This window comes from Aquarana catesbeiana, linkage group LG08 (assembly GCF_042186555.1).
Source record: "Aquarana catesbeiana isolate 2022-GZ linkage group LG08, ASM4218655v1, whole genome shotgun sequence".
Classification (NCBI taxonomy): domain Eukaryota; kingdom Metazoa; phylum Chordata; class Amphibia; order Anura; family Ranidae; genus Aquarana; species Aquarana catesbeiana.
The window spans coordinates 274,046,483-274,073,442 of NC_133331.1; the positions used below are offsets into that span (position 1 = coordinate 274,046,483).

The 26,960-nt window shown below is 43.9% G+C and overlaps 1 protein-coding gene across 3 annotated transcripts in view; it reads right to left on the reverse strand.

Annotated features, from left to right (window-relative positions):
* Positions 1-239: 239 nt before the first annotated feature.
* Positions 240-26,960, reverse strand: part of RAD9A (RAD9 checkpoint clamp component A) — a 215,201-nt gene continuing 188,480 nt past the window's right edge. For all 3 annotated transcript variants that reach the window (XM_073597289.1, XM_073597287.1, XM_073597288.1), the window contains 2 exons: positions 3,052-3,268; positions 240-940 (listed from right to left, as the gene is read on the reverse strand). In XM_073597289.1, the coding sequence (XP_073453390.1) occupies positions 857-940; positions 3,052-3,268 (301 nt within the window). In that variant the 3' untranslated portion in view covers positions 240-856. The remainder of the gene's footprint in view (positions 941-3,051; positions 3,269-26,960) is intronic.

Consider the following 26,960-nt stretch of genomic DNA (forward strand, 5'->3'; position numbering starts at 1 on the left):
AATGGCTTCAGGGGCATTTGAAAAAAGTGTCCAACTGCCTTTGAACGCGCGTTTAACAGCGTCTCGTGTGCATGAGGCCTAAATACATTTGAAGAGCATACCAGGAGAAGTGACACACAAAAGATGGACCAGAATAGAACCAGAATCTTTATGCGGGAGATCCTGCCCCTGGAGATGAGCACAGCAGACTTTCACTACAACCGAGCTAACTTCTGGGTGAACAACTCAGTGAACAACGGTTTGTAATCGTGTCTCAAAGCAATTTATTGGCTTCTCAAGCACTAATGAATGATTTGCAAGGATTTTTGAAGGTCACGTTAATTGTAGAAACATTTTGTTAGCAATATATCAAACCATCCCAAAAGTAATTCTTAAAAGGGACTGGAAAAAAAAAGTATCTGGCAGTATACAGATTTTAACCAACGACAATGATCAGGCAGCTTATTACATAGGGGGAAGGTCTTTTTTGTGCTCTTCATACACAAAGCCAGCCTCAGTAATATCCACATTCTGTAGACTCTCATTCTAGCCATGCTTCTGCTGCATCATCTTGATTTGGAAACACACCTGTCCGGAGTTTTAACTCTAAGCATTCTGGGCTCCTGGGTTTTATAATCAAGAATAATCACTGATTTTTTTTTTCCCCATACAGTAAAATATAACTTAACATAGTAACAAAATAAAATGTGTTCTTTCGTGGGGTAGATGTTTCATATCCTTCCCTGTCATTTGCGAGTGCCCTAAATGATTTTTGGTGAGCATTTTGAAATAAAAGCCTGGACTGGTACCAGAGCATACACTTTATGTTGCAGACATCATCCATGAATTAGTTCATTTCTGAAATATTGACTCAACATCATCCATCACTGTCTTCAGCCAGAACTTCTTGGGCTGCTTGTCCGGAGCTTTGAAGAACGGACCCAAAAAACAAAGACCTAAACTGAATACCAGAAAAAAAAACATACATTACATATAGATCTAACTATTATGACAACAAATGGTCCTACTCAAAATTTTGCAAAGCGTGTGAATAGATGGCAGTTTTTTTTTTAGTATGGTAACTATAAAAATGTATGCAAGCACATAAAAGGTCACCTTATATCTCCACTTTAATACAATGAAAACTAACCATGTGATCAACAAAGTGTCCCTCAGTTTACAACTGCTTTTTTTCGTTGTCTTTACATCAGGCGAATGACATGAGGTGAAAATATGACCTCCTAGTAATTTATTTAAAATGTATTATATTAGATTTGTCTCATACCATAACGAGTTACTCCAAACAAATACTGTATTTATTGGCGTATAACACTCACTTTTTCACAGTGAAAATCGGATGCAAATAGCGCGTGCGTGTTATACGCCACTACTTCAATGTTAGCTGCCTCTGAGGGGACAGGGAGGGGGGCGAGATGAGCGCCTTCAGATTACATACAGTGAGAATCTCCTGTTTACTTGGCGGCTTCTGTAATAGGAAGTCCCATCTCCTGGGCCGCCATTGGACCACTGTTCTGTCTATGATAGGAGATTCTTACTGTATGTAATCTGTCAGTGATTGTTCCGCCTCCCTCCCTGTCCCCTCTAGGCTGCAGATGGGCATTGATCAGGCTGCACTGATGGCAATGGTGAGGCTGCTGCATTGATGGCAATGGTGAGGCTGTTTCATTGATGGCAATGGTGAGGCTACATTTATGTGGACTGATGAGACTGCATTGATGGCACTTGTGAGGCTGCAGATGGGCATTGATCAGGCTGCACTGATGGCAATGGTGATGCTGCAGATGGACACTGACCCTTATTTTGCTTCAAAGTTCCTTATTTAAAAGTTTTTTTCCTGACACTTCCCTCTTAAAATGAATGTGCGTGTTATACGCCGATAAATACAGTATATAGCCCTCAAGCCCCTGGCAATCCATAACTCTATGCCCAATCGAACTGTTCTCAAGATTAAAAAAAAAAAAAAAAAAAAAAAAGACTAGTTTGGGTGGTGGTGGGGAACAATGCATAAGAATATTTTGCCTGGAAGACCTTTTACTGTTTATGTGAATAGAGAGGGTAGAGGGGAGAGATTAGGGGTGCTCTACAGTTCTGGTACTGCTTATCCCAGAGGGCAACAAGTTTTCCAACCAGGATAAAAGATGTAGCCCTTTACTGTGGCTGACCAGGTGGAGAAGTGGGGCTACCCCTTGACATGGGACAGTTATCCAATCCAGGTGTATCTCAGGTTTATACTGTATGTACTCTAAGTGTCTATAGTCACATTTTCCTACATATTAGAATGTGAAAGGGAGGTTATATACTGGGATTTAAACTCTATTTCACTGCATTATGTTCTCAATTGAACAGCTTTTCTGGAAATAAAGTTGAAGGTAAAAGGATTAGGCAGCTTACTTGAGGAGCAAGTCTTTCATAGTCCAAAGAGTATGTGACACATAAAGCTATAGAGTTGCAACAGTGAACAATGATGTTACCCTGTTGGCTATGCAGCGTGGCTGCTATAAATTATCTGTCTGCAGCTCTGATTTAAAAAAAAAAATGGCAACAGGATACTGATTACACCTCTAAATAAGAGCAGTATGTCCCCCAGCTTTATTGTTTCATGGTTGCTCCTTTCTCTTGCAGCATCCTATGGAGCCACCTTTGCATGCAGGGACTAGAGCTGTATCTCCCTACACTGTGTCCATCAAAAGAATTGCACAGCCCCATAGCCCAGGATGGCAGGGCACTTCCCAGCTACTCCCTCCTCCAAACTAACAGACTGCTCAAGACCACACTGTTCAATTCATGCAAAGCCCTGAAGTTTAGGGAAGAAGAACTGAAAAAAGCAGAAGCCAGCAGCACTGAAAGTTGTAAACTGAAAGGGGCTTAGGTAAACATTTTAACAAATAGTTTACTGGGGAATGCTCATTGTATTTTGTTCAATGTATTAAGCCAACAATACTGCAGGTTTGATATTACATTAATATTAACGTACTTTGCAAATAATGACCATTAAACACACAGAAATGTATCACCCACAACATCAGTCAGTAACACAAAATGCTATTTTACCTTCTTGTTAGGAGGTGTGCCAGGAACCTCCCTTTCTGCCTCATCTTCACATTCTGAATATACAGCTTGCTCTTTCTGGATAGGACTTGGGGGTGGCCTGCTGCTGAAGGTTGGACTAGGTGGAGGGGAAGAAGTTCCTGCCAAGGTGGTTTCCATAGCAATCATATAATCAAGGTCATCACCCAGAAAATCATCATCATTATGTGGCAAGGCAGTTCTAAAAATATATTGCAAAATGGTCAATTTACATATAAAATTAGGAGTCCTAAACACAATGTGAGTGTTTTGTTTGTAAAATCCTTTTCTTTGAGTACATCATGGGACACAGAGTCAGGCTAATATTCATTATCTACTGGGTTATATCATCCTGATGATCATTCCATCATGAGGTGAATGGACACTGGTAGCCCAAAGGTCTTCAGACAGGAAGTGATCTCCTATATAACCCCTCCCACACAGGAAGCACTTCAGTTTTGTAGCAAGCACTGAATCCTCAAAAAAAAAAAAAAAAAAAGATTTTACAGGTAAGTACCACATAAAAATCCTATTTTCTTTTTCATACATCATGGGACACAGAGTCAGGCTAATATTCATTACCTACTGGGATGTCCCAGAGCAATAGCCTTGAGGCGAGGGAGACACCCTGCCAAACAATAGCCATCAGAACTTATACGGCAGCCCACAGTACACTGCGGCCAAAAGCCTAATCCTCAGCTGCTCGAACATCCAATTGATAAAATTTTGTGAACGTATGCACTGAAGACCAGGTAGCAGCCTTACAAATATGCGCCACAGATATCTGATGGCAAAAAGCCCAGGAGGTTCCTACACCCCTGGTAAAATGAGCTCTCACCCTAAAGGGAGGAGCTTTACGTTTCAGACCGTAGGCCTGAATGACCAATTGACGGACCCAATTGGCAATGGAAGCTTTGGACGCTGCCTCCCCTTTCTTGGGTCCTTTTGGTAAAACAAAAGCGACCATGGCCCATATATTGTCAGTCTCACAATCTCCAGGAACCAGGGCCTCCTGAGCTAGGCTGGTGCCACCAGAATGACTGGAACCCCTCTTTCCGAATCCTGCGCAACAATGTGGAAGGAGAGGGATTGGAGGGAAAGCATTAACCAGGGAGTACTGTCTCCATGGAACTATCAGAGCATCTGCTCCGATTGCCGGAGGATCCCTTGTTCGGGACACAAATTGCTGTAGCTTGTTGTTGAATCTGGATGCCAATAGGTCGACCTCTGGCCATCCCCAACACTGGAAAATTTCCTGGAACACCCCTAGGTGTAGGGGCTATTCCCCCGGGCAGATCTGTTGGCAGCTGAGATAATCTGCCTTCCAGTGCTCTACTCCCGGGATATGGACTGCCGATATAAAATCGCCACATGTCCCTCTGCCCAGGCTAGTGTGTGGTTCACCTCCTTCAGAGCTGAACGACTCATGGCACAGCCTTGGTGGTTTATATAAGCCACTGCAGTGACATTATCGAACTGAACTCCGATAGGGCAGTCCTAAAGCTCCACCGTCCAGGACCGTAGGGCCAGATGTACTGCCCGTGATTTCAGGACATGGATGGGCAGGATCTGTTCTGTCCCTGACCATTTCCCCTGAGCTGTGAGCCCTTCTAGGGTCGCTCCCCAGCCTGAGAGACTGGCATCTGTAGTCAGTACTCTCTAGTTACCGGGAGAAAGGATTTTCTCTTTTGCAGGTTCTGATCCTGCAACCACCAGTTTAGGCTTAAGCGTGCCCGAGGAGATAAGCACATTGGATAATCCAGGGCATTTCCTCTTCTGGTCCAGGCCAACAAGAGGAAATGCCCTTGTTGACTCTTGCCTCCAGAGATCTTTTGGACATATATATTAGTGCAAATGATCACCAAATAAACATTCCCCAAGAAAAGGGAAACCTGCCAATAACTTTTTACAAGGAAGCTCGGCTGACCAGTTCTTAAGCCATAAGCGTCAAGTTAAGTTCTTGTTTAAGGAAGAGACTGCTGCATCTACTGCTGGCATGCTCCATTTTAACAAACTTTTCATCCATGGGATATAAAAGGGAAAACCTCTTAGGAGGAACAAAAATACTGTCAGGATGTTCCCAATCGGCATGTTCCAACAGGGGGTGTAGGGGTAAGCCTGTGTGGTCTGAAGAGGCCTCAAGGATCCCAAAGAGGACCAGGGAGGCTAAGTAACCTGCAAGAGGCAACCTAAAACCAGAATGAACCATTTTGGTCAGAATCAGGATCAAAAGCCTCTGCGACTGAGAGGCAGACATCAACTGATATCTTCTTGTCCAAATTGCTCAGAAGCAGACTCATTTGCCGGGCCTTCCACAGAGTCCTGAGCTTTAAGCTCTTCCCCATCCTCAACCCATTCCTGCTCCAAACTAGGAGTCTCCGGGGAGAGGGATCTGTCACGCTTCCTGCTACCCTGTGGGATGGAGGCAATCATGCCAGCAATCCTGTGCTCTAACCCGGCTAGGGCCGAGGACAGTTCATCCATAGTGATAAAGGGTGAAGCAGCAGCGTTGACTGTAGGCACAATACCAGATAGGCACAGCGTCTCAGATTGCCCAGAAGCCTCTGGGTCTTTCAGGGGATACAACACTAGGGATACGACTAGGTTCATCAGGAACTACTGATGACATTGGTGTGCCCTTCCCTGTAGTGTTTAACCCACTCCTCTTTTTTGAAGAAATTTACTAGCCACAAAAAGAGAGTACTTGGGTGTAGTATTAAAACACCACAGAAGGGAGACCCTTTAATAGGCCTCGCCAAGCCCCTATGTAACAATCCTGCTAAGCACCTTTAGCCTGCTAAGCAACACTTGGTGACTCACGTGACCCGGGTAAGGAAAAAATTAAACGCCGCAAGTGTCTGTTCAGAGCCTGCTCTGTGTCCCACAGCTGCCTTCTGGAAGCACCGCATGCTTGGCCTATACAGCTTAAATAAGCTGAGATAAAAGGCCACCGCATGTGCGTCCTGGTGAACCAGGGTGAAAAAAACAGCCAGACACAAGCAAAAAGAGTACACTTTGCAAAAACCCACAGCTAGCCAAAACTCCCCCGTATGGTCACCACACAGGTGTCTAGCTAGCTTGACTGATTGTTACAATCACTGGGACACCCCACAATAAGTAAAGGAGTTTCACTTACCCAGGCACAGGGCAGCTTAGAAACTAAGAGCCCAATCTTCACCCTTCACCGCGGGTTCCTGTCACTTGAGGACCTTCAAGGACTGGGTACCCTTTTCATGTTTAGGGTGCACTCCCTTGGACCTGTACAGCACCCAGCAGGAATGCCATAGTGCTGTAGTATCCAGGATTCCACTTCGCAGGGTCCAGCGCCCGGAAGCCGCATTACAGGCAAAACTTTGCAGGATCTTGAGTCTTCTCTGCGAGGCTCAGGTACCATTTATCTAAGCATAAAAGCCTGTTTCAAATGGATCCGATCGGTCAATCCCTTGATTCATTTAAGAACTGTTTGTGGGACTAGAGACCTGGAGCTCAAACAAACCGTGCCATCCACCTTGCAGACACTGGTAAAAAACTGACCTTTGGTCTATCAGTGTCCATTCACCTGATGATGGAGTATAACCCAGTAGATAATGAATTAGCCTGACTCTGTGTCCCATGATGTATGAAAAAGAAATATCTTCTTTCCCACTTCTTCCTCCAGTTCTCCTCCATCTTCTCCCACATATTCATCCTCCGGGCTTCTCCTGCTTCTTCTTCTTTCTTCCGTTTTCTTTGTCCGGTGTTCTTCCTTTGCCGCCGCCGTCCCTCCTGCGATGCTACGTCCCGCCGATCTGTCCGCGCCGATGTCAAGCATTTCTTAGAGAACGATGGGGGCGTGGCCATCGGATTACGTAATTCGGAGGCCCCATCCCCTGTGATGTCATGGACCCATCATGCCCTGGGTGATGACGTCACAAGATACCGGGCCTTCGGATGAGGCAATCAGAGGGCCACGCCCCATCGTTATCTAAGATATGCTTGACAATGGTGCGGACAGATCAGTGGGACGTAGCATCGGAGGAGGGTCGTCAGCGGCAGAGGAAGAACACTGGACAAAAAAGACAGAAGAAAGAAGAGCAGAAGAAGAGCGGAAGAAGAAGCTGCGGGAGAAGGAAGATGCAGAAGAAAGAAGATATTTTTAATAAAAGACTTGTCAAAAACTGTCTACTGTATTTTTTCACCCTACTTTTTTTGGTGAATGGGTAGGGGTACCCCCTACTCATTCACATAGGGGGGCTGGAATCTGGGAGCCCATACCAGACCCAAGGGCCGCTGTTTTTTTTATCACTATTTTTTTTTTTAGCCGGCAATTATTTTTTTTTTACATTCAGCGGGAAACCCGCTGACAGCTGATGACTCATCTGTTAAGGACGCGGTGGCCAGCTTCCCGGCCCCCTCCTTTGCAACCAGCTATATACAGTGTAAAAAATAAAAATGCAAAATGCAAATCACGGTACTTACGTTTTGGATGCTGGTCCATTGAAGTCCATTACATGCAAAACGCTGCATTTTGCGGGAAAAAGTCCCTGACCCTTTCCAAAAATGCAGAGGCACAAAAATGCATTGATGTGAACATGTTCCATAGGAACCCATGTTAAAAAAAATTCCCTGCATTTTTGCAAAATGCATCAAAAAACGCATTAGTGTGAATAGAGCCTTACACAGCGCAGCTGGCAATTGAACTTTATGAAATGTCTGTGTGGCATCCCAAGTTTGTTTACCTCAATACTGGACACTTTCACCCCTTGCCCAAGTCACTTTTAGGTTTTTAGCAACGTCACACTTAGACTCACACTTGTGTCAAAAAAAAGAAACACACATTTTCTTGGTTTCCATTATAAAATTTTGCAAATAATTTTTTTTCATAAATTTATTTTGCTATATTTCTTTAGTAGAAATAACCCAAACCAGTATATATTATGGAGTTTGTGTGAAAGTTAGAGAGACTACAAATCTATGGTATATTGTATATTTGAAAATTGATCAATTCTGATGTACTGACTGCCCATCTCATTAAATCTTGAGGCCCAAAATGCCAGGACAGTACAAATTGCCCCTTTTTGGAAAGTAGATATGTCTATGGTGTTTAGTAAGATTTGTAGTGAGTTTTTTGCAGCTATAATTTGTTGTAAATAATTATTTTTTTTCACAAAGTTGTCATTTTAACAAGTTATGTCTGACACATAGCAAAGGCATACTTGGAATGACACCCCAAAACACATTCTGCTATACCTCTGGAGTAGAAGGATACAACACGTGTGAAACACCCACAAAATGACCCCAAGAAAGCAAACACTCCAAAGTATTTTCTAAGAAGCATAATGAATCTTTTAAAAATGTTATTTTTTTGCCACAAGTTTTTGGAAAATGCAGGAAAGAAAATGAAAATTATATATTTTACAAAGTTGTAAAATTACACCTCAAAGCACATTCTGCTATTCCTCCTGAACATGGCAATACCATGTCAGAATTTTTCACAGCCTAGCCTAGTGTTTTTCAACTGGGGTCCCCGTAAAGTGTGTTTAGGGGTTCCGCAGCAACATCCCGGCCCATGTGTGACCCTGTGTAAACTCCTATGCACAGAGGAGAGAAAAGCGAACACACTCCACACCTCCTCCCGACTCTCTCCTCCTCCCCGCTGCTTTGTGTACAATTGCCGACAAAACAGAAAGCTGTGCAGGCCATCTGCCAACGTCCTGCCAGCCGATTACATCATCGGTTATTAAAGACATGTTGGGTGGCACACACAGCTGTTTTGCCGGCAATAGTACAGAAATAGTACTTGTAGCGGGAGTTTATTCAGTGTTGCGCTCACATCTCAATGTGAGAGCTCCTCCCTACACTGCTCCTGTACATGTTTGGGAGCGGGGTTTGTGCTAGGAGTGGGGAGCTGGGAGCAGGAACTTTGTGCTAGGAGAAGAAGGAATTTGGGGTGGGGGTGTTTGTGCTAGCAGGACTCTGGGAAGCTCAGAGGGGGATTCATGCTAGGAGGGGGATTTAGGGGGGTGGCTCTGCATCACAGACTATGCCTGCTCACTGACTGCCAAATGCTCTCTGAAGAGTGATCTGAATATGGATGGCTCTTCAGAGAGCTGTGACTGCTGTGGTGGTGATCAGGGACACTGTAAGACCCCTTTTCACATGGTCTGGTTGGTGCGGCTGCCATATTTCTGCTGCAAAAATCTGTGTATTCTTGCCGCTGGAATGATTGGGTTATGCGATCAGCAGTGTCCACTCAGCCCATTTTAAACCAATGGCGGGATGTCTGCAATTAACCGCTCTGTGTGAGGCTGCATGCAAACTGCTAATAGCATAATCTGGTCAAATCTGGCAACCACATCAAAAAAGGGGCCTAACTGGTGTGGTGGTGATCAGGGACACAGCAACTGGTGCAGCAGTGATTAGGGACAGTGAGTGGATGGGACACTGACAGTATGTCAATTTTTTTTTTATAGTTACCATAGTAGTGCAGTGATTGATCACATCCATCACATGGTACAGGGGCCTCTGTGATTGGTCTGCACACCATGTGATCACCATGACCAATTACAGCATCACAGTAGTAAATAATGAATGGCTGCCATTCATGACAATTATTTACTTGGTCAGCATGTGGTCGCTCACAGTGAATACATGTTACCTGGGATGATCACAGCGCCCCCGTACCGATTTCTTAGTTCCTCTATGACCTGTGGACACAATGGTTGCATATTGCGCTGCTGCGTGCCTGGGGAGGAAAGCTCCCACCCAGCTATAATTTTACTATAGGCTGGGAACTAGTTAAAAAAAAAAAATAAAAAAATAAAGGAATAAGCGCATCATCACTGTACTGATCTTCGCTGCACCGCACACCAGTCCCTGCATTGGAAGGCAAAAAAAAAATAAAAAATGAAGGCGCTTCTAAGTGCGGAAACACAAGACTTTATTTGCCCAAATAGGATTAAACACATGTAAGAGATAAACAGGCTCATCAAATGGTGGTGACTGTCCAGTGGGAGTTTTCCTTTTAAATCTGACAGCCGCAGATGGTTTTCCAACCAGTCAGCGGTGGAGGGTGGTATGTGCGCGTCCCAGAAGAACAGCCAAGCTGTAAGGACCAGCGTGGAACGTAGGTACCCGGATGTGACGTCAGAGGGGGCGGTGACGCATTTTGGAGCAGGAGTGTTGGCTTCTTCTTCATAACCTCTGAGAAAGGAAAACCTCCCACTGGACGGTTACCGCCAGCTGATAAGCCTGTTTATATTTCTTACATCTTTTCTTTGTTGTTATTCTACAGAGTGTGCTTCCGTCTTGAAGTGCTCCACAGGACAATACCTACCTTTTATCCTTCCTATCCAGTTGGTTTACATTCTAAACATTTTCCTCCAGATGGTCCATTTCAACCTGAGCGCCCTATATTCCACTTTTTCCTGATTGCATTGGAAGGCAGCAGCTGGTATGAACTAGTCCTTTCTACGTCACAGGACACAGAGATTCCTAATTTTCCTGACTACTTGGGATGTCCCACAGAACTTGTTGAACAATTACCCTCTAAGATTGGGACCATGTAGGCACTTGGTATTAGTCAAAGATTAAGCTTTGTGGTATATAAAAAATATTTTATTAATACAAAACATTAAAATTGGAACACAAATCTGGAGTAGCACAATGCAGCCATATAGGCACATTTGACAGAAAAGCATATACAAACATATTAAATGACAACTAAAGTGTTTGATGGTGGAGGAAGATAAAAGTGCTGATGCCTACACTGGGGAGGCCGCCTACCATCAGATCGGACCACCCAAAATGAATGCCAGATTGCAAAAGATCTCCCTGGATTCACAGGGGACTTAAAGTGGTTGTAAACCCTTACAACACACTTTTTTTGCTACAGGTAAGCCTATAATAAGGCTTACCTGTAGCTATTCTGGATATCTCCTAAACCTGAACGGTTTAGGAGATATCCCCTGTATTAGCATGTGCCAACGTCATCGGCACATGTGCACTGAAGCAACAGCACGTACGTGCCATTGCTTCAGGCAGACTGTGCCATTACCGGCGGCTCCCGCACGCATGCATGGGAGTGACGTCATCGCAACTCCGACCAATCACAGTGCCGGAGCCATGATACCCGGATGTAACTCCAGGGTGAAATGTCACCGGCTGGAGCAGTAAATGAGGATTGCTGCAGGGGCTTCGATCTCAGGTAAGTAATACACTAGCTCATTATGCCTTTGTCTTGCAGTTTTTTTTTTTTTTAAATTGAGTTTACAACCACTTTAAAGGCTGGGCTGCATGTGAAGAATATGTCGAAAACTAAGCCGGCGTACATAAACAGGCCAGATATTTTAAAAAGCAGCAGCTGCATCTGGCGGCAGGTGACGTGGCAAGTGACAAGTTGCATCTGGTGGCAGGTGACAAGCTGCATCTGGCGGCAGGTGGGGCCAGGAGGGATCGGCGCAGTGCGGGGGGCCAGGAGGAAACGTTCAGGGGTGCCAGGAGGAAACGGTATAGTTCAGGGGTGCCAGGAGGAAACCGTATAGTTCAGGGCTGCCAGGAGGAAACCGTATAGTTCAGGGCTGCCAGGAGGAAACCGTATAGTTCAGGGCTGCCAGGAGGAAACCGTATAGTTCAGGGCTGCCAGGAGGAAACCGTATAGTTCAGGGCTGCCAGGAGGAAACCGTATTGGGGCCATGAGGAAACTGGTGGGCACAATACTGGCATCTTTAGTAATTTTCCTCATTCAGAGTAGCTCAGGGAAGCTGCTGGAATGCTGCTGAATGCCCTATTCCTGCCTGCCCTCCTCTCTCGTCCCTCCCGAGTGATAGCACACATTCACATGCAGGCACCTGGGATGGAGGGGCAACTGATCGGCACGGGACAGTGATGTCAGTTATCTGTGCACTGCAGCCTGCCAGCTATGGGGGGATGGGATCCACCATTCATCTGCTTGTGATGATCGGCAGATCGTGGCAGAATCCCTGGGAAAAAAGGAAAAAGAAAAGTTATGAAGCACAACAGACAGGAAACAGGGAAAAAAAGATAAAAAAATAAAAAGGAAGACAAAAAAAAAAAAAAGGGGGGGGGGGGGGGACAAAACTGTGGAGTGGAGAAAAAGGGGGGGGGGGGAAGGAAGAGGAAAAAAGTGGAAAAAGAAAAAAGGAAAAGAGAAAAGCTAGAGCACAAAAACAAAAAGGGGGGCCCGAGAAAACAAATGAATGAATAAAAAGGAAATAAAAATAAATATAAAATATATAAAAACGCAAATAAAAATAAATATGCAAAATAAATGAAAAATGAAAATAGGAACACAAGTAAATAGGTGCTTCTGAAATTGTTTTTTTTTAAAAGGGCCAACAGTTTTTCCCACATATGTCAATGCACAGGGGCATTTCAAAACGTACACACAAAAATCTCTTGGATCTGATACAGAGTTACCCCTATGTGGATGTTAAAAGTGCCTGCCACAATTAAGTGAATTGCACAATTGCAGTTTCTAACATTTATAACAACCCGTTTTCTGAGATATCTTGGGTAGAACTTTAGAGTATTTATGTCTGGGATCTGCCTGTACCAAACGGTCACGCAGTGTCCTACCGCGTTTATACGCCATCATGGGTTTAGTCCTGATAACGAGTCCTAAGACCCTGTCGGATTGCAAAAAGTTCAAGTTGCGTTCTGGTGCCTGTTTGATCGCACCTGATTCCTGATTGTATGTGTGAATGAGCAATGGACAATCAACAGGGTTAGAGGTCCTGGGGGGACCAGACAAGGCTTTGGCAAAGGCACGATCGAGTACCAAAGTAGGGTACCCACGTTCCAAAAACTTGAGATGCATTATCTTAAGTTGCTTCCTTCTGTCATTTTCATCTGCGTAAAACCCTTACAAATTGTGAAATGGGCAAATTCTAATGCAGATGTGCACTATGGAAATGAAGCAATGTGTTTCTGTCAGTGGGTTTGGTGTACAGAGATGTAGTAATGGTCCCGTGGGCATTGGTGAAAAGCACATCAAGAAATGAAATCTGTTTATGCGAAAACTCAGGATTGAACACTATTCTTGGGAAAATACTATTCAGGGAATCAACACAGTGAAGTCATCCTCACTGCCTGACCAAATGAGAAAAATATCATCAATATACCTTATCAATTTTTTCACATACATGGTCAATAGAGGAGATGGGAAGACCGTGTTCTTCAAGATAACCCACAAACAAGTTAGAAAATGAGGGTGCTGCTGAGCTCCCCATGGCGATACCCCGAATCTGGGTGTATGCCCGCCCCTCAAACATAAAATGGTTGTTGGTGAGAATGAACCCAAGACATTCAAGTAAATAGCAACTTGGTAACTCAGGAGAGTCCCGTTTGGCAAGAAAATATTCAACGGCCTGTAAGCTGGCAGTGTTAGGTATACAAGTGTAGAAAAGTTTCCACTCATCCTGAAATAGCAAAAAGGGCTTCAGTTTCTCTAGAAAATCACTCGTGTTATGAGTGTAAGTAGGCAAGTCCTTCACAAGGGGTTGTAGGTGGAAATCAATAAACTGGGCCCCATTGGTTGAGTAATGGCCCCTGTGCCAGAGACTATAGGACGGAACTTGAGTGGTGTAGTGCCTTTATGGATTTTTGGTAGTCCATAGATGACTGGCATACGTGGATAGTCATTACACAGGAATTTGGCAACTTCCTCGTTCACCCACTCATTCAACTGTCCCATGTTGATTAGGTCCAACAGACTGTTTTTGGTGCCCTGGGAAGGATCCCTTTTCAGTGTCATATAGCTGATAGAGTCAGCCAACATGGATAGCATGCCCGCCCTATAGTCACTGTAATCCTTAATTACAACACCCTGCCCTTTTCGGTGGCGATGTTCTTATCCTCCTTGAGGGATTTAAGTGCTGCAAAATCTTCGGAACTCAGATTAGTCTGTATTACTGGAAGCATTACTGGAAACATCATGTTTGATCGTTCTAGTGTAGTTTTCAATGGAGTGGAACTGTCCTGGGGGCATGAACTTGCTCTTAAGTCTAAAGGGGACTGGTGTTGTCTTGCTCAGTGTATTGGGTTGTGTGTAGAAGAATTGTTTAATTTTCAGTGTTCGTTCAAATCTAAACATTTCTACTTCAAAGTCAAACAGGTTAAGTCTATTTGTGGGACAAAATGAGACCTTTGGACAAAAATCTTGACTGGATCTGCGTTTTCACCTGTGTGGAGGTTCAACATGAAAGTACGGGCAACCCCCGACATCAGAAAGTGACCGCCCCACCGAGATCCATCGACTGACAGTGAAGCTGGGACATCAGCAGGTATTACTACCTCCCAAGGTGTCAACAGGATCCTTTTTCCAGTGGCCAGTGGAAACGCAGATCCGGGAAGGGCATCAAGAGACCAGGCGGCTCAACCACCGCGCAGCAGTGGACGACCGGGAACCAGACGTGCCCGATAACCAATCTCTCATCAAGACAAATCACCAAGGGTGAGTCGAGACTTTTGTCCAAAGGTCTCTCATTTTGTCCCACAAATAGACTTAACCTGTTTGACTTTGAAGTAGAAATGTTTAGATTTGAACGAACACTGAAAATTAAACAATTGTACACACAACCCAATACACTGAGCAAGACAACACCAGTCCCCTTTAGACTTAAGAGCAAGTTCATGTCCCCAGGACAGTTGCACTCCATTGAAAACTAAACTAGAACAATCAATCAAACATGATGTTTCCAGTAATGTTTCCAGTAACACACAGACTGATCTGAGTCCCAAAGATTTTGCAGCACTTAAATCCCTCGAGGATAAGAACATTATCATTAAGCTCGCCGACAAGGGCGGGGTTGTTGTAATTATGGATTACAGTGACTATAGGGTGGGCATGCTATCCATATTGGCTGACTCTACCAGCTATATGACACTGAAAAGGGACCCTTCCCAGGGCACCAAAAACAGTCTGTTGGACCGAATCAACATGGTACAGTTGAATGGGTGGGTGACCAAATTCATGCATAATGACTATCCATGTATGCCAGTCATCCATGTACTACCAAAAATCCATAAAGGCACTACACCACTCAAGTTCCGACCTATAGTCTCTGGCACAGGGGCCATTACTCAACCAATGGGGCCCAGTTTATTGATTTTCACCTACAACCCCTTGTGAAGGACTTGCCTGCTTACATTCGTGACACAAGTGATTTTCTAGGAGAAACGGAGGCCCTTTTCGCTATTTCAGGATGAGTGGAAACTAGCTACAATGGACATTTCATCTTTGTACACTTGAATACCCAACACTGCAGACTTGAAGAACACTATGGGGGTTATTTACTAAAGGCAAATCCACTTGGCACTACAAGTACACTTGGAAGTGCAGTCGCGTTACTTCTGGGGGGAAGATCTGAAATGAGGGGAAGATCTGAAACGAGGGGAAGATCTGAAACGAGGGGAAGATCTAAAACGAGGGGAAGATCTAAAACGAGGGGAAGATCTAAAATGAGGAGAAGCTCTGCTGATTTTATCACCCAATCATGTACAAGCAAAAATGCTGTTTTTTATTTTCCTTGCATGTCTCCCTCATATATAAAAGCGACTGCACTTCCAAGTGTACTTGTAGTGCAAAGTGGATTTGCCTTTAGTAAATTACCCCCTATGTCTCCTGTATTTACCATGTATGTAAAAAAATTGATAAGGTATATTGATATTTTCTCATTTGGTCAGGCAGTGAGGATGACTTCACCGTGTTTGTTGATTTCCTGAATAGTATTTTCCCAGGAATAGCGTTCAATCCCGAATTTTCGCATAAACAGAATTTCTTGATGTGCTTATCACCAATGCCCACGGGGCCATCACTACATCTCTGTACACTAAACCCACTGACAGAAACACATTGCTTTATTTCCATAGTGCACATCCTGCACAACTGCGTAAGAACTTGCCCATTTTACAATTTGTAAGGGTTTTACACATCTGTTCAGATGAAAATGACAGAAGGAAGCAACTTGAGATAATGTATCACAAGTTTTTGGAACGTGGGTACCCTACTTTGGTACTCGATTGCCAAAGCCTTGTCTGGTCGCTCCAGGACCACTAACCCTGTTGCTTGTCCATCGCTCATTCACACAAACAATTAGGAATCAGGTGCGATCAAATGGGCAGCAGAACGCAACTTGAACATTTTACAATCTGACAGGGCCTTAAGACCCGCTATCAGGACTAAACCCACGATAGCGTATAAACGTGGTAGGACACTGCATGACCATTTGGTACAGGTAGATCCCAGACATTAATACGTCAAAGTTCTACCCAAGATACCTCAGAAAACGGGTTGTTATAAATGTTACAACTGCAATGTGTGCAATTCACCTAATTGTGGCAGGCACTTTTCACATCCACATGAGGTAATCAGTATCAGATACGAGAGTATTTTAATTGTAACACAGATTTTTAGGTGTACATTTTGAAATGCCCCTGCGCATTGACATATGTGGGAAAAACTGTTGGCCCTTTTAAAAAACTATTTTAGAAGCACAAGAGCGACATTAGGGTAGCCTTGGCCAAGACTGAAAAGGGTGAACAGGCTGACCCCAACAAACACGTAGCAGTACACTTTGTGACATCTGAGGACACCAAGTCCATGAACTACGTAGGATGGTGATAGAACACGTCAAACCACCCAATAGGGGCAGTGATCAAGACCGGTCACTCCTCTGCCACAAGGCATACTGGATACACACATTGGGCACGGTACAGTCTGGTGGTCTCAACACCAACCTCTTACATGCTTCATTGACAGATAATAATCTCTTCTTCATTTTTATTGATTTTCTTCCTTGGCATATTTGTCCTTGATGTACACAATAATGTGACACCGTACACTTCCTATTAATTCCTAGCCTGGGCAGTGCTTTATCAGGTATAGTACATACCATGTAATATATTTCTTTTTTTTCTGTTCTTCTTCGTACTCTTTTCTTTTCCGTTTCTCACACCCAATGCTCAACCTGGGATATTCGCCTAGGGTAACCGATTGGTCATGAATACCTACGGTTTTTCTGATATATTCTGAGGTCTGAAGGTGACAATTTGTCTATCGATGGCTTTCATATTAAACATTTTGATTTTTGATTTGTCATAACCTTAGCTGATCCCATGGTATGAGCGTTGAGTGCTTCACATAGGAGCGATTCGCTGATATTTCTCTTCCTTTGGCCGCATGTTTATTTATAGTTACTTGTGTTCCTGTTTTCATTTTTTGTTTATTTTTGCATATTTATTTTTATTTGCGTTTAAATATTTTTTTGTGTTATTTTAATTTTCAATTTTTATATTTATTTTCATTTTTATTTCCCTTTTATTTTTTTGTTTTCTCGGCCCCTTTTTTGTTTTCCTGCACTACCCTTTCTCTCCCCCCCCCCCCCCCTTTTCCCCCCTTTTCTCCGGTCCACTGTTCGTCTCATTCCCTCCCCCTCCCCCGTTTCATGTCTGTTGTGCTTCATAATTTTTCTTTTTCCTTTTTGTCTTTCCTTTCTCTCCCTTGGTGCTTTTCTCTTTTTTTTTCCCTTTTTGTTTTTTCCACATCACCCCTTCTTTCCTTTTTTTATATTTCTCCTTCCATTTTCATCTTACTCATCTCATATCTTTCTCCCGCCCTTGTGTCACTCTTCCTTGCTTTTCTCTCCTTTCCTAGCCTTGCTCCTACATGCTTGCATCTTCTGTACTGATGGTTACCTAATGCGTGCCGGCCGTACGTCATGGGTTTCCGTGGTGAAGGCGGCCTCGCGGATAAGCATCCTCTTGTTACCCTGTTGCTAAGAGCGCCATGCGCGGCATACGTGGCACGCCGCGATTGGTGGCCGGAGCTCCCATACAGCAAACTGCTGCGTCCTGGTGACTGCTTGTTTGTGATCAGGCGCATATGGTTGATGTGCTCAATCTATTGCATGTGGACTGACGCTTTACATGTGGGCTGTATTCTGCAATATTAGAGATTGGTTACCCCAGGCTACTCCAAGTTATTCTGGTGCCTTTTATGTTTTGACGTTTTTGGCAGGATTCGGACGTCAGATAGACATCACAGGGTGGGGCGGTACCATTCTTTTAAATTGTTTTCAATTTTTGCATCTGATTGGTGGATAATGTATTTATATTCTGCTCTGACACTGTTGCACTTTATCACATGCCTGACGAAGGGGCTGTGCGTGGCTCCAAACGTTGCACTTATTTCTGTGATGTGATCTCTCAATAAAAGAAACCTTTGGACGGAAGTGTTGATCCATGGTGTGCTGGCAAATACATACACTTGCTTGATGTTTCCAGGGCCCAACTGGTAATTGCTACAGCACCCACCATTTCAAGAGCCATACTTTCCAGCAACGTGTGCGATAGGAATAATGACAAGCGCTCTGCCAAGGACACAATTATGCCCCCCTCTTAGTGAGCAGCAGGGCTCCTTGTCCCACCCTGGTGATTTTATTATACCATGGCATTGTTCGATTACATTAGAACCAGGAGACCCTGAAGGCAAAACGGACCAATATTGGATAGCCAAATAAATCACACAAAGCTCCAAGAAAGTTGATTGTCAAGCTCTGTTCCTCCACTGACCATGTTCCTTGAACACAGGGAGGGGGGGGGGGGGGGGAACGTGGTGGGAAAGGCTGCAGATTCTGGAACATTCGTTTAGCCGCGTTTACAATAGTTTTTTTTAAAAAGTCAAAAATAAAAAACGCCTGTAAACTAAACGTGGCTAAACGTGAGTTATCACGTTTACAAGCTGTTACAGGCATTTGGCCTTTCAAATGCCTCTGAACATCCGTCCTCAACAAATTTTTTGCTTTCCAAAAACGGCTTCTAAACTCAACTGCCTAGAAACGACTATAAAATGACCCTGTGTACATGTACTGATAAGATAACAGAGTTCAGGGGCGACTGAAAAAAAAAATGCCCAAGTGCTCCTAAATGCCTGTTTACCAGCAGCAGTGTACATGAAGCCCTAGTAGGTACATCTTTGTTTTTATCTTGTGTTGTGTTCAATCTGGAAGGACACAAAACTCTTTGGACTGTCAGAGAAACAGATTATGAAAACTGCAACTTTAAAATTAGTTCTGGCTGCATCCACCAAAAATAAGAGGAACATCCATCACCTAAAGAAACTTAGGCTGTGCTGTGCTGTGCGGGAAGCCTACCATTATTTTGGCCAGTGTCCATTCACCTATAGATGGCAGCATATCCCAAGTAGTCATGCATTTGAAGAAATCCTGTGTCCTGTGATGTACAATTAAAGCGGAACTTCAGTCATTTTTTTCAACTTTCCATCTATTAAATCTTCTGCCCTTGTTGTTTTAACTTTGGATAGTAAAATATTTTTTTCTGCCAGTAAATCCCTTATATAGCCCACTTCCTGTTTGTCTGGTAAAAAGCTTAGGCTTATGACATGCACAGCTCTCTCACTCTTGTGAGGGTTTGCCAGGAAGGGAGGGGGGGGGTGAGTCATAAGAGGGCCAGTGAGAGCTGCAGAGCTGGAGGTGTGCCTCTGTGTGTCCGTGTAAATCCAGGAATTGAAAAGGCAGCAGCTTCAGCTGCCCACAGTTAAAATGGTTGCAGCCAGACTTAGTGGAGAGAGTTTTCTGCAGCATATTTGTCAAATACAGAATCACATTATATATAAAATATGCAAAGTGGTTGGAGGGAAGCTTCAGAATCGCAAAGATGTTTTTATTAAAAATTATGTGAGCAGACTGCAGTTCATCTTTAAGGATTACCTTTTCAAGAGCATTTTAGGGTATACCCACACACGGGAGTTGCTAGGTCTGCAAAAGATCTGGGGCTAGAGCCCATAGCAGCGGTCACCAACCTTTTTGCATGCCCGCGGGGAAGGGGGGACCAGTGGTAAGCAACTTTTCACAGGCGATGGCTGGTGTTGGCTCTTCAATCATCATGGCATAATGGTTGATATGGTGTCAGGGTGATTGAAATGCATTATTTCTATTGTTACATTCTAATATATAATGAAGTGGTTCAACTTGCCATACTGCAGAATCAGTGGGAGCCCTGGGCTTGTCATTTGCCACATCTCCTGCCACCAGATGCAGCGTCTTACTTGCCACCGTCACCTGCCACTAGATGTGGATTGTCACTTGCCATGTCGCCTGTCACCAGAGATGGGTTGCCACTTGCCAACTGATGTGGATTGTCATTTGCCATGCCAGCCAGTGCCACCAAATGTGCATTGACGCTGCATTGGTGGCAGGCTGACAGCACTGGTCCATTTAGTGAGAGCAGGAGAGCGGTGATGCGGGGTGGGCAATGAGAGATGTCATCTCGCTGCTCCCCGCCGCACCTCCGACATTGAAGCAAGGGGGTCTGGCTGCAAAGTGGAGCTCCACGATGACCGTGCTGTGAGGGCGGAGGAGCGCCGATTTGTGGCGGAGAGTGAGAGATTATGTCATCTCTCTGCTGCTCACCGCACCTCGCTCCCAAATTGAAGAGGCCCGGCTGTGAAGAGCTTGCTTCTTTCCTCTCCTCCGCCTCTCTCATGCAGCCAGCCAGCCTGCCGCAGCAGCCACATCCCGCTGGTTAGGCAGGGACCCTGCGGCAAGAGACTCAGGGCTATGGGCCCCAGATTCGGGGCTATGGCCCCAATAGCCACCCCCTAGCAACGCCCCTGCCCACACAAAACTATGCTGAAATTAACTACTGGCAAATTTACTGTGACAGAATTCAAAAGGACAAAGCCAATTGAAAACAATGTGTGAATTGTCTGAAAAAAAATTATAAAAGACCTCTGAGTTTTATGGGTCATTTGCATGAATTTCTTCCATATGTTCCAGTTACCGCCCGTAATCCAAAAAGCACTTACAGGTCAAGTGGCTTCTACCTAAACTGTCCCAGCACAAAAAATATAATTGCTGGCTGTTTAGTCATGGGGAATAGAACAAGACCCAGAGATAATAAGGGAGAATACCCCATGTTAACTAAGAAAAAAAAAAGGAACAGTTTATCCTCACCAGTAGGAAGTCTAAACACACACCCAACCTGTAAATTCATGCAGTAGGTAGGTGAAACTCCAGTGAGAACAGTATAGCAGCTACAATGAGAAGAACTTCTCTTCAACAAGGCATACAACTTGAAAACTATGTAAAACATGGAGCCTTCAAAGACAGGGTAAGAAACTGCTACATCTATGACGGAGACACAGCTCTAGTTATCTGACCTATTGTACTGCCCTCCTGATCCACCTATAGCATATTAATGCCAAGGGCTGAGTTCCCCATTTTTTTCTGAGTTCAAACCAGAACTCTGTCCTCTTAAGCATCTCCCTGGCAAACCTGCTATCTGCCGCTACAAGGAACTTTTCTTCAAGTGAGAGGCATTTGATCCTCAATTTTTGTTTTTACATTTCTTTAAGCAGCGTAATCAGTCTGTTTTCAGGACTTATCTGAGGAGCCAGACTGCACCTCCTCCCCTATGTCCCTTGCCAAATTGGTTTGAACAGATTATCATTGGGGTGCCTTATGGAAATAAAAAAGGTGCACTGTGGTGGGGCAGCAGCTGACACAGATAAGTAATATACTAAACTTACAAATAACCTTAAGAAAATGTATAATATATATATATATATATATATATATATATATATATATATATATATATATATATATACACACACACACACGTCCAATCTTAACTGAAAATGTAACAAAGAAAAACCAATATAATGCAAAATATAAATTTAACCACTTGACAACTGGGCACTTAAACCCCCCTTGTGACCAGACCAATTTTCAGCTTTCAGCGCTTTCACACTTTGAATGACAATTACTCAGTCATGTAATACTGTACCCAAATGAGTTTTTTGTCCTTTTTTTTTCATGCAAATAGAGCTATCTTTTGGTGGTATTTGATCACCTCTGGGGTTTTTATTTTTTGTGCTATAAATGAAAAAAGACCGAAAATTTTGAAAAAAACCTGCATTTTTCTTAGTTTCTGTGATAAAATTTTGCAAATTATTAATTTTTCTTCATAAATTTTGGCCACCATTTATACTGCTACATATCTTTGGTAAAAATAACCAAAATTAGTGGATATTATTTGGTCTTTGTGAAAGAGTCTACAATCTGTGGTGCAAATCATAAAAAATTGATCACACTTGATGTACTGGTGGCCTAATTTCTTGCGACCCGAACAAGTCAGGAAAGTACAAATACCCCCCAAATGACCCCTTTTTTGAAAGTAGACATTGCAAGGTATTTAGTAAAATGCATGGTGAGCTTTTTGATGTTGTCATTTTTTCCCACAATTCTTTGCAAAATGAAGATTTTTTTTTTCCCCACAAAATTGTCATTGTAATAGGTTATTTCTCTCACCATGTATATACCACAAATAACACCCCAAAATACATTCTGCTACTCCTCCTGAGTATTACGATACCAAATTTGTGGGACTTTTTCACAGCTTGGCCACAGAGAGGCCCAACATGCAAGGAGCACCACCAGGTGTTCTGGGAGCATAAATTACACATCTAACTTGTTGACTACCTATTACATTTTTGAAGGCCCTGGAGCACCAGGACAATGACACGTGACACTGACGTGGCACTGATGACAGATGGCACTGATGACAGATGGCACTAATACGTGGCACTGGTGACAGATGGCAATAATACCAGATGGCACTAATACGTGGCACTAATATGTGGCACTGATGACAGATGGCACATGACACTGACAGGTGGCACTGATGACAGATGGCACTAATATGTGGCACTGGGGACAGATGGCAGTGGGGAGATATGGCACTGACGTCGCTTTTTTTTTTTTTTTTCTACTCACCGCTGCAGCGGTTCGCTCTCCCTCCTCACACGCTGTCTTTGTGTGAGGAGGGAGAGCCGGCGATAAGAGATGATCTCATATGTTTCCATATGAGATCATCTCTCATTGGCACCACCAATCGCACTGAAAATGGCTGCTATGATTGGCCATTTTCAGCGATCTGTGACTGGCTGTGTCCAAGGGACACGGCCAGCACAGAATTTCCCTGATGCGCGCTCCCGCGTAAACAGGACGACGTCCAGGGACGGCCTCCCGGCAATTAGCGTCCGAGCTGCAGACAACTTTCGGCTATAGCGCGGGCGCGAAGTGGTTAACCATTTGCCGCTCGCTATATAGCAAAATGACGGCAGCAAAGTGGTTTCAATAACCTGACCGAACGTCATATGACGTCCAGCAGGATATCAAGCTGCTGAGCGCCCACGGGGGCACGCATCGCTGCGATCGTTGCAGGTGTCAGTCTGACACCCCGCAACACCGATCTAGGTAAAGAGTCGCTAACGGAGACGCTTTACCACGTGATCAGTCGTGTCCAATCACTGCTCTGCTTGCGAACATACAGATGTTTGAACTAAGTCATAAGCAGGATCCTGATGTCTCTATAAAGCATGGTCTTACACATCTTAGTGGTCAAGTCACAGAACTGTTGCAATATAAAGTTAGGGCGAAACCTGCAGGAAACTCCACTATGAATCTGGCGACAAATGTGGCAAACAACTAGCAAGGGCCTTGTGAGATCAGCGAGTAGCGTCCTATATCCCCCACGTAGTGAACTCTACTGGACAAAAGGTTATGCTTCCAAAACAAACAGCTCAGTCCTTTGGGGGGTACTACTCATTATGTCTCCTTCGACTTCTGTCCCCGCAGAGGTGCCACTTAGAGGCCCCCATAACCTTCGAGGAGGTGAAGTCAGCGGTGAGCTTGGTTAAGCTTGGCAAGTCACCGGGCCCAGACGGCTTCACCATTCAATACTAAAAGGCCCTGTTACCACTTCTAGGACCGTACATGGTAAAGACCTTTAATGAACTAGGACAATCTTCATCTTTCCCCCTGGAGACCCTACTTGCTCACATTTCAGTTATACACAAGGAGAGCAAGGACCCTACCTTGTGTGGTAGCTATAGACCAATCTCGCTATTTAAAGTAGATCTGAAACTCTTCACTAAAATCCTAGCTTTAGGCTTTCAATTACATCTCCCAGCGGGTCCACTTGGACCAAGGGGGATACATCCTAACTCGCGAGGCACATGAAAAAAAAAGCCCTTAATTTAATACATCTAGCCAACCATTCCAAAATCCCCTGTGTTTTCCTAAGCACCGACGTCGAAAAGGCATTTCATAGGGTGAACTGGAGTTTCATGTTTGCAGCCCTCCAACATTACGGCATGGGGGACAGGATGATTCAGTGGATTGCTAGTACATATACTACCCCGATGGCCTCAGTCAAGGTTAATGGCATATTCTCAGAACCAATTACAATGTTTAATGGAACATGGCAGGGCTGCCCTCTATTGCCGTTATCGTTCGCTCTCACCTTGGAACCGTTCATGAGTAGGTTGAGATTGAACAACAATATAGGGGGACTACGGTTTGGAGCCTCCAATTATAAAGTCTCTGCTTACGCGGATGACTTGTCCTTTTCTTTGTCTAATCCGAACATCTCCTTACCTAACCTTTTACAAGAACTTGGGCAGTACAGTACTCTGTCGAACCTGAAAATCAATTTTTCAAAAAGTCTGAGGCCATGGGTGTGAGATTATCCTCTATACAAAGACATAACCTAAAACTGAACTTCAAACATAAGTGGACTTTCTGCTGCTTTGAAATATCTGGGGACATCTATCCTCTCGTCACTAATCATAGTCTTCAAATTGAACTTTCCGCCCCTTCACAGCCTAGTACGTAACCTTCTTGATAAATGGCATAAAGGTCTTCATTCGTGGTTCGGCCATTGCAACATCAAAAAGATGTGTCCTGCCCAAGTTTCTGTACCTATTTCAGGCACTTCCTATCTATATCCCACGACTTATTTCAGAAAGGTAAGAACCATCTTCACAAAGTTCATCTAGGCCAATAAGCGGCCCAGGTTTTCGGGGGCATTTGTTGACTCTCATAATTTCTCATAGTAGGTAAGGTTGAATAAAGACAACAGTCCATCTACTTCAACCTGTGTAGGTGCACGTATGTCAGTGTCTATAATTAGTTTCCCATATCCTTGTATGTTGTGTTCTTTAAGATGAACATCCAAGAGTCTCTTAAAAATATCAATACTACCCGCAGCCACCACCAATTGTGGAAGAGAGTTCCACATCCTTGTTGCCCTGACAGTGAAACCCCCCCCTGCGCAGTTTAAGGTTAAACCGCTTCTCCTCCAATCTCATTGTGTGGCCCTGTGTCCTCTTACACTCCTTGAGACTGAATAGCTTTTTTTCTATGCTGGGATCGCCATTGAGGTACAATGCCTTAAAAAAAAGTATTCATACCCTCTGAAATTTTCCACATTTTGCATGTTACATCCAAAAATGTAAATGTATTTTATTGTGATATGTGATGGACCATCACAAAGTGGCACATAATTGTGAAGTGGAAGGAAAATGATACTGGTTTTCAAATTTTTTACAAATAAATATCTGAAAAGTGTGGCATGCATTTGTTTTCAGCACCCTTTACTCTGATACCACTAAATAAAACTGGAACCAATTGCCTTCAGAAGTCACCTAATTAGTAAATACAGTCCACCTTTGTGCAATTTAATCTCAGTATAAATACAGCTGTTCTGTAAAGCCCTCAGGTTTGTTAGAGAACCTTAGTGAACAAACTGCATCATGAAGGCCAAGGAACACACCAGACAAGTCAGGGATAAAGTTGTGGAGAAGTTTAAAGCAGGGTTAGGTTTTAAATAAAAATCCCAAGCTTTGAACATTTCACGGAGCACTGTCAATCCATCATCCGAAAATGGAAAGAGTATGGCACAACTGCAAACCTACCATGACACATGTCTGTCCACCTAAACTGACAGACCGGGCAAGGAGAGCATTAAATCAGAGAAGCAGTCAAGAGGCCCATTGTAACTATGGAGGAGTTGCAGAGATCCACAGCTCAGCTGGGAGAATCTGTCTACAGGACAATAGTCGTGCACTCCACAAATCTGGCCTTTACGGAAGAGTGTTACATAGTAGGTGAGGTTGGAAAAAAAGACACAAGTCCATCAAGTCCAACCTGTGCGTGTGATTATATGTCAGTATTACATTGTATATCCCTGTATGTTGCAGTTGTTCAGGTGCTTATCTAATAGTTTCTTGAAACTATCAATGCCCCCCCCCCGCTGAGACCACCGCCTGTGGAAGGTAATTTTACATCCTTGCCGCTCTTTCAGTAAAGAACCCTTTACATAGTTTAAGGTTAAACCTCCTCTTCTAATTTTAATGAGTGGCCACGAGTCTTGTTAAACTCCCTTCTGCAAAAAAGTTTTATCCCTATTGTGGGGTCACCAGTATGGTATTTGTATATTGAAATCATATCCCCTCTCAAGCGTCTCTTCTCCAGGAGATTAAGTTCAGTGCTCGCAACCTTTCCTCATAACTAATATCCTCCAGACCCTTTATTAGCTTTGTTGCCCTTCTTTGTACTCGCTCCATTTCTAGTACATCCTTCCTGAGGACTGGTGCCCAGAACTGGACAGCATACTCTAGGTGCCGCCGAACCAGAGTCTTGTAGAGCGGGAGAATTACTGTTTTATCTCTGGAGTTTATCCCCTTTTTAATGCATGCCAATATTCTGTTTGCTTTGTTAGCAGCAGCTTGGCATTGCATGCCATTGCTGAGCCCATCATTTACTAGGACCCCAGGTCCTTTTCCATCCTAGATTCCCCCAGAGGTTCTCCCCCCAGTGTATAGACTGCATTCATATTTTTGCCACCTAAACGAATTATTTTACATTTTTCTACATGTAGTTGCCCACCCCATTAATTTGTTCAGATCTTTTTGCAAGGTTTCCACAACCTGCAGAGAAGTTATGTTATTGCCCTGCTTAGCTTAGTATCATCCGCAAATACAGAGATTCAACTGTTTACCTCATCCTCCAGGTTGTTTATGAACAAAT